At 37.9% G+C, this 11,598-nt stretch overlaps 1 protein-coding gene across 3 annotated transcripts in view; it reads right to left on the minus strand.

Annotated features, from left to right (window-relative positions):
- WDHD1 (WD repeat and HMG-box DNA binding protein 1) overlaps positions 1-11,598 on the minus strand; it is a 2,322,801-nt gene that overhangs the window by 1,338,416 nt on the left and 972,787 nt on the right. For all 3 annotated transcript variants that reach the window (XM_044074408.1, XM_044074407.1, XM_044074406.1), the window contains exon 10: positions 7,469-7,610. In XM_044074408.1, the coding sequence (XP_043930343.1) occupies positions 7,469-7,610 (142 nt within the window). The remainder of the gene's footprint in view (positions 1-7,468; positions 7,611-11,598) is intronic.

Here is an 11,598-nt window from a genome sequence, read left to right on the forward strand (position 1 = left end):
TTGTGTATTTTTGTGTACTTCTACAACTGTGTTTATTAAACGTGGACTTCTACAATGGAACCTGAAACATTACCAGAGTCCGTCTTTTAGCCTTTACCTGTTGGACCACATAGACCTAGTTCGAGAGCACTGAAAACATTTCTTCAGTGTGGGCCTTCAATGCCTATCACTTATACAGCCTCACATATTAGATGTATGCACTAAAGATGCAGTTTTCTCTGTTCTTAAAAAATTCTTCTAGACTCATTAAACAAGATAATAACCTGGAACGCTTCTAAATTCAAATTAATATGAGAAAAACCTATTATCAAATCACAGCTAACTTCAGGCCCATCTAAGTCTCTCCTCAGCCCATACTACCTAACCAGTATGGAGTCCCCATGTATTAAGCAAACACTATTCTCCTAGGAGATTTCAACTCTCTCTGCATAAACAGTGAGAATACATCCTCAAGCACATATGCCTAGAGATTTCTGGACTTCCAACAATACAAACTCTCTAGACCAGTTAGCCCATACCCCAATCAGGAGCGATAAAATCCTGGATTTGGTCATTACCAATATGGGGCAGCCCTGCTCCTCACCAATTATAACCTCTTCCCCAAGTCAAATCAGACTCCAAGGCAGTCACAATCACTATAACACTGAAGGCTCATCCAATACCTCAGTATTCAAAGACTACGCAAAGGCTAATTTACTACAACTGAGTGATGACCTTCCTAAATTCAAAAGCCCCCACTCATCACCACCATTTCAACGACTACATTGTTTGTGCAGAATCCATTACTGACAAATTCTGCACACATGTAAATAGATGCATCTTCCCACTGAAGAAATAAATGAAATGCTAAACTCAGAAATAAACCCCTATGGTGGAACCCCAATATAAACTGGCTCTACAAAAAAAAAAAACTCATTGCACTTACAAATAAATCTAACTCTCAAGAAACCAAAAATGCTCTTGTTAAACTAAACGAGGAACGCAAGATCCTGATTAAATCAACCAAAGCCAGATATCAGGTAAAAATAGCCACCCAGGCAAAATATATCCACAAAGCCTTTTTTTTAACAGCGTTAGAAACAATGCCCAGCACTGTGCAGCGTTAACACTAAATGACTCTGATGCACAGGACATAGCCTACTGGCTGACAAAATTCTGCTCCAATGTCACCTCCCCCCTTCCCTCCAATATTCTCAGATCAAATGCTAGCATCTACACCCCCTTCAAATCTCCCAAGCACAAGTTTTCAAGGTACTACCTAAGGCCAAGAACACTACATCTATAGGACTGGATAACACAGGCTATTTCGAAATGACCCTCAATAACAGACTTTGTGCTCCATGAATGGAAGACAGCAACAGTCGTTCTCTTGCACAAATGTGGGACTTCAATAGACCCATAAGCCTGACCAGTCTCATCTGTAAGGCTATGGAAAGGATCATTATTGAACTAATAAAAAGGCATAAGGGTAACCTACAGACTCTCGATCCAACCCAGTTTGGATTCGCAAAGGGTAGTTACTGCCTAATTAACATGGTTGATTTCTTTGAAAAAAAAAATAAGGCAATGGAAGAAAGCAAATCAGAAGACAATGCAGATATGGACCTCACAAAAGTGTTTGAACACCATCTCACAAACAAGCATTATAGACAAACTCTGTCTAAGTGTTAACCCCTTATGCAACTCATTGAATAGCAAACTAACTCACAAACACAACCTAGAAATTGAGGATGAGCAGCTATAGCTTCCCCAAAAGACCCATCACTAGCAGAGCCACTCCTCTTTGGCACTTACATCTCAGAGGTCAAAGCTAAAGGTTAAAGGTTTGAGGCTGACCAAGTCTGCAGAAGATTGCAAACCTTGTGCTATTGTAAACTCCCCAGAGGGTAGTAGGATCCTACACGAGGGCCTGTCCCAAACAAATAACTGGTGTCAAAATCATAGACTAAAACTTAATGTCAAGAAATGTATCATCGTATCCTTCAGCAAGCATGACTCCCCCATGTAACTATCACACTGACATCTCTCTGAAAATTGATACTGTAGTTAGAGATCTGGGAACCCATGTCAACAATTCTCCTATCACCACATCTACTATTGTACAGAAATCCTTTTAAATTGCACAGTTTACTTCTAAAGGTATGGTGCCCAGATCCACCAAGTATAATGCCCAGTACACAATTGGAATGCCCACAATGTTTTTCACTATAAAAACAAAACTTCTCTCTCTTCTCTGCTTCATACAAGCTACTGAAGGGCAGCCACTGCCTCACAACCTCAACAGACTCTGTTCTGTCAAACTTACTATGCATTCACAAGTCTGATGGTTTCATAACCATCTATTTAAGGGACCAAAATTTTTTTTTTTTTTTTGCAAAATTAACAGAACATGTTGGAGGAATAGGTATGTACCACAAAGAATAGTACTCCTATGGAACAGTCGTCCACACTACCTAAAACAGAGTATTTCCCTTACTTTATTCAAACATAATTTGGACAAATGGATGGATAACTGCAAATCTACTCCCAGTTTAGCACCACTGGCCCTCATGGGTAGGGGAAACACAATTACAAAATCTACTTGCTTATGTTTGGATATTCAAATTGCAAAATGCAGGGGCTAATAATTACCATGGGAATGCAAGATAGGTACTTATTAGGTTATTGATCTGTGAGGATCTTTATAAGCTTATGAACCTATGAAACTAAATGATACAGTCTGAGAAGCTAAATTTACAGATAAGATACAGTACTGCACAAAGTTACTAAAGGATAATAACAGAAACTAACAACATACTAACAACATACAAACATGCAACAGATTTGTAAACAGATGAGTGTTTTTTATCTCCTCAGTTTATTGTAAGACTTTTTCAGATCTAATAAACTTCATAAAATTAGTTTAACTAGTGACGTCTTCATTGACTTCAGTGACCAAACACAGAATGTACACATGATTTTCGGGAGGCTATATCTTTCCAGCACTAAAATGTGTTAATATATTTTTTTTCATTCTGTACTTCAACTGCATTTTAACTGTGGTCTTCTGAATGTACACTCTACAGAAAACATACCCCAGCTAAGTCATGTAATTCTTTAAGTACCCGGATAGAACATGTTCAGTTACAAGACGTACTGCCTTAAGTAACGGGAAGTTAACAGGTGGTAGCTAATTCAACCTTGGTGGTCAGAGAGGGATATATGTCTGCATGTGTGCATTTACCACCCCCACACACACCGGGGGGGGGGGGGTTGCAGCTTTGCACATAAAATATAACTTTCAGCTTATACTGCAAGTTAAACAATTCCATAGTCTGCAATCTTATTAGCATATTTTTTTCCAACATTTCATGCTTTGCTTATGTCTACAGGGAAGTTGCAGGTTTTACAAAGTTTTTATATATTTTTCAGCTTTGTTGCATTCCTACTAATAAAGCAGTTGCAGGTTTATATACAGTCTTAATACCCCCCCCCCACACACACACACGCATAACTCAAGTGAGTTTCATTGAGCTGCCTAAACCAATAAAGCCAGTCATGAGGATGAATTACTTTTGCACACTGCCCAACTGCACCATTTCTATGAATCCATGAACCTATGCTGCCCTGCCTGGATAACATCTACTATGCTCATAACTTCTGTCATTACTACTTGACATTTGTTAGCCTTCAGAGTTAACCCTGCCTTTTTCAGTCTGCCTAGCACATTCTTAATAAGCTGAACATGTTCTTGCCAGGACTGACTTTAGGCTGCAATGCTACTCTGGTAAGTAAAACCATAGTCTACAGTCCCAGTTAATGTATGATCCACTTAGGAAAGTTATGGCATTTGTTTTTCAAATGACTTTTCAGTGAACTTGTATAACCAGAGAGTTACAAAATCTGACCTCTCCCTCAATGCACATATCAAGGATACCTGCCAGTTAATCAAAAATACAGTAGTTAGTTGCTTTGCCCCATCCCACTTTTCTAAGGCTTCATCTGTCCTAGCCATGGGTATGCATTTGACTTGTATGACTATTCAGAATACACTGCTTTCATCTTTCTTTGTACCAGCACTACCAGTGAGGCCCAAAACTTGATGGATTCTTTTGATCAGCCCCAGATCCAACATCACACATGCAGTTCCTCCAACTACAGTTTGCTTGACTCACTCAAGCATCCTATAACAAGTTTTGTTGATTTGTCCCCTCTGATGTAGTTCATGAGGTCCACATGGTAGTCCAACATCTAGGTACACCTGTCCTTATTAGTGAACGTTACCCACCGAGTTATAATGCCTTTCTGACAGAAGTGGCTAAGTGCTTTACTGTTTTGAAAGCAGACAAAACACTTAGTTTTTTTTTTCTAAATGTACTGTAAATAGTAGTACATGGAGCAAATAAACCTAAACACACTAAGAATTATGATGGGCCAGTGATCCTAATCTAATAGATTCACAGGTAAGTACTAGGCTAACTGCCCTTACAGGCCATTATAAGCCTAGCCAATTTCCCCTTTTGTGCTAGAAATAACCTATCCCATTTGGTAATAGATTGGCCTTACCCATTCCTGGGTTGATAATTATACATTACCCCTACTGAGAACAACTGGGATCGTATCAGAGATATTTTAAGGAGACCCATTTATGGAATAAAGCATTTAGGAGCTGCCTATGTCCATTAGGGGGCAGTCCTGGGGTAAATTTTCTCTCTCTCATCCACAGCTCTAAGTTGTGCTTTAATACGGACAGGGATGAGCTTTGTTTATGTGGAAAGTGGGTCTCTTCCACAGCAGGATTATCCCAGACATATACCCATCCCTTCAAACTGTTCTGTTGATGCTGCAGAAGAGGTTTATATTCCTAGACAAAGTATTTCTGATGCCGCTTAATTGCTGATGTGCAGTAAATTCATCAGTAATGGGTCAGAGGATGCCTTGTACGCCAGAGGCCACCCCTTAGCAGTCTGTAGGATATCAAGTATAGTGACAGGTTTTAAGTCAGTCCATGTAGGACATGTTGTTTAGGCTTTGCATCCTTTTAGAAAGGCATCTCTGTGGGCACTCCAGTTGTTGTGTGTGTCTGGACAGATACATGCCAAAGGGAGCATTACACTCAATGAATGGCATAATTAGGGCTGAATAAAGGGGGCAGTGCATCTATAGATATAGACACAATCCCTTAGTTTATAAGCTGTGCAATATTGAAGGACTTTTTACAATATACATGTTGGTTAAAAGTTAGGTCACACAAGTTCCCAGATTTCAGACTGGGTCAACTCTTAATGCAGTTTTTCCCTGGGGTAGATGACTTTCCAAAGGATACAATAATCATTTTTTTCATCCTCAAGAACCTCTGCACTCTCGAGGCGACTTTCTTGGTATCCATGTCTCGAACACACAAGTTGATTAGGATTGGCAACCCTATCAAAATCCTCTCTGTTGTGCACTATACACCTCAGTAGATTTACCATGTGACTGCAAAAATTCATAGTACTGGTGACAAAAACTGTTCTGCATGTTAAATAACTACATTTAGACTATCACAACACTAATCAATATAGAGTGGCTGGCACTGGGGATACCACCGTGTGATATCCATCACTGTCAAAAATATGTGAGGCACTTCAAGATCCACATCACCAGTACCAGTATGTGAGGGTTTGGGGCTAGAATCCTTCAATCCACTCCACTGACCTAATAAGTACTGGTAAACAGCAATACAAAAAACAGAATCAAGTATGAGATGAGTATACATAGGTATAAATCAATATCAAGTCTCCCCTGAAAAGAGGCCAGTAGCCTAGTGGGACTAACCCGGTCAACAAAGAATAAATAAATAAAATAAAATAAATGTAATATGAGTGAGTTTTGTACTTAGGAAAGTGTACAAAATACACACTGCTGCCACTGGCATTAACATGCGTACACAAGGGTGTATATAAGTTAACACCTGAAGAATGTGAGCACAGACGTAAAACAGATGAAAATGTATGAAGTTTTAAAACCACTAGTTTCTCTGTTTTTTTACGTAGATACAAACACACGCGCATGTACCACACACACACACATACACACGCACACACGTGCACGTGTGCGCATGTACCACACACACACACAAGCCGCAAACACATGCACGCAAACACACACACACAAACACACACACACAAACACACCAGGCAGATCAAGTGTGAAAAAACTCAGATACTCTTGTTCTACTCTTAAAAATAATACAAATACAGACAACACTCAAAAGCAGATACCACAAGTACTCACAAAATGAGTTTACCCTTAAATAAACTGATCAACCACTTAATGAAAAATAACTGCAAGCTATGGAAATTAAACAAATTAATGTCTTTACTAAGTGATTACACTAAAATACAATGTACAGTACTACAAGAGGATTATAAAAAGCTTTATCAGACATAACATACAGAAGAAACCCCAACCACTTAAACATTTCCTAGCTAAACTCTGCTTGAAAGAGTTACTAGCCCCTGCCTGATACCACCTAAGATGTACAAAATGCAGCAGGCAAAGCAAAACAGAACAAACTCACTCTTGCAGGAAGGCAGTAACCCTACAAGCAGGCATTAACATTCAAGACACCACAAAACTGTTTCAAAATGGATTCCTGAGCAGTCTCTTCACCGCAAGAGGGTCACCCAACTTTACTTCTCAAGTAGGGTCCTCACTGCAACACACAAGGTCAAGCAGAAATACTACTACCAGCCAGAATATACCTTTAAAATGTCTGTAGCACTTTCCTTGCCTTGGCACTCAAAAGTTAAACTTCACACAACAGACCTCAGCCAAGTGATACAATACTCAGGTAACTACAGAAAGGGCAAATTTGACATAGGAAATATGCTGGGACACACTATCCCCCACCCTCTAGAACTCAGCTGTCTATAACTGAGAAGAGTACTTTGTAACTGTTAAAGGTGTAGTTATGGCAGCTAAAACAACGTAAATGAATCCAAACGCCACTACCACCTGTTGTCTATAACAATCTATAGTCATGGAAACCCATCTGTGGCAGAAGCAGCAATCCTGAAGTACAAAAGCACAAGGGAGGGGAGGCTACTACAACACTGACCTATTAGAACACACGTGGTTATGGTAAGTTTATTTACACAGATGAACTATGTTCAATATACAGATCATTGCTGCAATAGTCTGAGCTATATAGCTAACTACTAGAGCTTAGAAAAACTAAGAAAGGGAAGAGTACACAGATAGCACGGGGCAGGGCCATGACAACAATGTGAACGTATCCTCGATGTGTATAACATAAACAGAGTAAAATGTAAGTATTAACCTCAGAAATTACTTTTACGTAGTGTATAGTAACATAGATACTAGTCTATCCAGTACCAATATAAACAAACTCATGCAACCTGCATTTACTTATCCTGTGATTTTAAGGCTGCATTATATGTAGTCTGTCAAAGAGAAAATGAAACAAAAAACAAATATCCCTTACCTTACCACTGGAAGCTTTTTCAATTAGATCTGCAACATTCTCTAACAGACCGAGATTCCCTTCATTGTCTGTGTAAGCTATTTGCCCTCCTCTGGGATGCCATGCAAGACCACATATTGTGTAGCTTTTTTCATGCTTAACTCTAGGTATAAACACCATTATATTTAACATGTACAACTTTCATAAAGTTACACAGGTCCCAAAACTAGTTATCACACATTTATTACTGCAGTGATTTTAGGTTATAGATGCAATTACATACTCTTTCCTTTGAGATATAATCCCACAAGATATAATATACAAAATATACTGAATAGAAACAAAAAGGAGTAAACTACAGTCAAATAGTCCATTCATGCAGCAATTTTTACTATAAAGTACAGTTTTTAAGAAAACTTACCATAACAGTAGATGATCTAATAGATCACTCTTGCAATAGCTTAAGCTATATGGGTCATACCACAGAGGAATGGCCAGCTTCACAAAGCTAAAGGGTGTTTACCACAACCTCCAATTGTCAGTTTGAGCAGAACACCATAAACGGACACCTGCAGTGCAAAAGAATCCAGCACATTTTTTTTTTGCTTAGAAGGAAGGCAAGCGCTCTGAAAGAACAATGCTAGGAAACAAACCCAGCAGTAAACTATATACAAAAAGGAGAAAAAATTTGCACCCTGGCAAGACAAACAAGAGAACAGAGCTAGAGGAAAGGAGGTTACTGCATCACAGAACTATTATAATATGTACTGTTATAGTAATACAGATCATTGCTGCAGTAATCCAAGCTATATAGATTACTATAGCTTAAAAAACTAAGAAAGGGAGGAGGTCCATAAACCAAGACTCTAGAAGACCCTTGAAAATGGTCCTAGCAAAGCCTGTTTTGCACCTTGAAAAATAATCTAGTTTGTAGTACTTTTGAAACATGTACAGAGGACCACGTTGCTGGCTCAAGAATACTTCAAGCCCACTTTTCCAGAAAGCTAAATTGGGCAGTCCTACGGTATTTCAAAGTCCCAGAAGAATTGACAGAATTAGTGCAAGCTATGTACAAGGACCTAATGACTCGAGAACGAACAGTGTTCAGTCTCACAGATGGGTTCCGAGTGGGAGTACATCAGGGTTCAGCTCTGAGCCCACTGCTGTTCATACTGGTGATGGACTACATTAGGCTGGATGGGACAGCTCAACAAAGTTGCTGCATGCAGATGATGTCGCATTACAGACAGACTCTGAGCAAGAACATCACCAAATAAGCTCTTCACTATAACTATCCTCATTTAACTATATGGTGAAATATTTTTTTACTTTTATCACAAATGTAATGTCTACCTATATCATGGCATCTTAACATACATAACTCTTATGTTTGTACTAAACAATGTATGTAAATGCTTGTTTTATCCATTAATGTGCACTTCTTGGTGTTCACAATATCTACAATATTGCTATGTAATAAGCTTAGTAAACTATGTAAATAATGCAAGTTTGAGACTTTTTCCCATGGAGTTTTTCTCTCTGGGACTCTGCTGAAAATGGGCTCCAAGCCAGTCGGAATTTCCCGGGAAACAAATCTCAAATAAATAAAAGATAGGGGAATGCAATGCAAAACTGAAGGCACATGGGTTGAAACTGCATACAGATAAGACAGTTGTAATAGCAGCAAACCGAAGAAATCAGAAGAAGCTGAGAACTGAGCTCAAAGGGAAAAAAGTGGAACAGGTTAAACGCTTAAGTATCTGGGAGGAGTGACTGAGAAGGAAAGTCTGAATGAAGAGGTCAAAGCTAGAATCTGAGGGGCTGCAGCCAAATGGCAGTGTGTGTCAGGTGAAGTGTACGAGAGAAGAATGCCAAATGAGCCGAAAAGTAAGGTGTACAAAACACTGGTTCGACCAGTACTACTGAATGGTACAGAAACATGAGCATTACAAGTAGAATAGCTGAGGAAGCCAGAGATGATGGAGATTAAATGACTGAGACAGGAGGTAGGATGCACACTGTGGGACAGACAAAGAAATGAGGACATAAAAGCAGAAGCCAAGGTAGCTCCAACAGCAGAAAAGGTAAGAGAGAACACTATGGTGTTTGGGCACGTGCGGAAAAGTAGAACACAATCTGGAGAATATGATTTGGGACAGAAAGGAAGAAGCAAGAGGAAACGAAGTCGAACAAAGAGGTGGATGGATTATGTGAGAGAGAAGATAGGCGACGCTCAGGCCTCAGTGTCAAAGAAGGTAGGAAAGTGGCACTGAACAGAGACAGAAGGCAACAGCTGAAATGACACCCCAACCTCGTGTAGAAAAATGGTGAATATTAGGTCGATGATGATGATGACTGAAGAAGCCAAAGCCCTTGCAGAATGGGCCATAACCCTGTCTGGAAGTGGGTTGTTATGGTAAGTAAAACAAAAAGCAATACCATGACATAACCATCTGGAAATGGTCTGCTTTGACACTGGTTGTCTTTTCTTCTTTCCATTATATCAAATAAAAACTTGATAGCCTTCTTGAAGGCTCTAGTTTTGCCTAGGTAGTGTCTGAGTTTTCAGTGGGTATCCAGAGCATGAAGAATCTTTAATCCCATATTCTAGTCCCTAACCTGTCTACCCTTCTGTGGTTTCCCTGACCCCCCATAATAAAGTGCAATCTATTATGTCCTAGTGGTTTAGGTAATACACCACCCTCCAATCCCATACTGCTGTTGATGCCATAACAACACTTGCATTTAAGAGTAATCTCTGAGGTCTAGCTACTCCCTCACCGCTGATCCTAGTTGTGTTATAGGTGACACTACGGTACTTGCTTGAACAGTATTCCCTGATGTGAAGCAACTCCCTCCATTTCCCAATCCTCATTCCAAGGTTGTGGGAGACTGTTAACACCACCTTTTGGGGTGTGGAGAGGCAAGCAAAAAAAGAGAATTTAGGGCACTGGAGATGTATTGGATCAAAACAGATAAGATTACAATGAAAATTCAACAAAGAAGATTTGAAAGAGTAAAAGTAATAGAATGTATTTTGCCGTGAAAAAGAGATAAATACTACTAAAAAAAAAAAAAAAAAAAAAAAAAAAGATGGAGACAGTATTTTGCATATTAATGTAAAGCTTTATTATACATTATTAAAACTATATTATCTGTAATATTAATAATGGGTATTTTATATTATAAAATGCAGAATATTCTGTACAGTACTTCAATAGTAGCTTTCCTAACCCCTTTACCGAAACATATATATATATATACATATATATATATATATATATATATATATATACATACATATATATATATATATATATATACATATATACATATATATATATATATGCACATATATATATATATATATATATATATACACACAGACACACACACACACACACACACACACACACATTTAAAATGAATGAAACAGAGAAAGGAGTGCCCAAAGGTAACAAATAAAACAATAACCAACACAGTCCTGGCACTCTAGAAAGTTGAAAATAAAAGTTTTCATCACAGCGGAATGTGGAACCAACAGCTTTATTAGTTTAACGCAATTAATCCACAGTAGCGTTTTTGTCTTCAATTATACTTCCTCAGATGCAAAACGGATTTAACAAGCTGTGACTTCCATTTAAAAAACACATAATACATACAATTATTTATTTAACCAATTAAAATCAATTTCTTGAAATCATGTTATTCCTTAAAAAAAAATGCATTTAAAAACCTCATGTTAACAAAACAGCTAATTAACTGACAATTGCACATATTAGACTATACAAACCAACCATGAATAATAAACTACTTATATAGTATTAAAGTGTGATATATAAAATTTAAAGTATAAAAATATATAAAAAATTTGTATAAATACATAAATATAGGCATCCCAACTACGCCACAATAATCTGAGCTTTAACCTAATATTTTCTAAAGCTAGTATTTTCTCTCTAAAAATTTATTTATCTTCTATTCATAGTTTAGCAGCTCTCATCTTTAAAATGGGTAAATATATACATACACATAAATATATATATATACATATATACACACACACACACATATATATATATATATATATATATATATATACACACAATACATATGCACCCAAAAAAAAAAAAAAAAAAAATTATAAAAAT

Source organism: Protopterus annectens, chromosome 6.part0 (genome assembly GCF_019279795.1).
Source record: "Protopterus annectens isolate FY-2018-M chromosome 6.part0, PAN1.0, whole genome shotgun sequence".
Taxonomy (NCBI): domain Eukaryota; kingdom Metazoa; phylum Chordata; order Ceratodontiformes; family Protopteridae; genus Protopterus; species Protopterus annectens.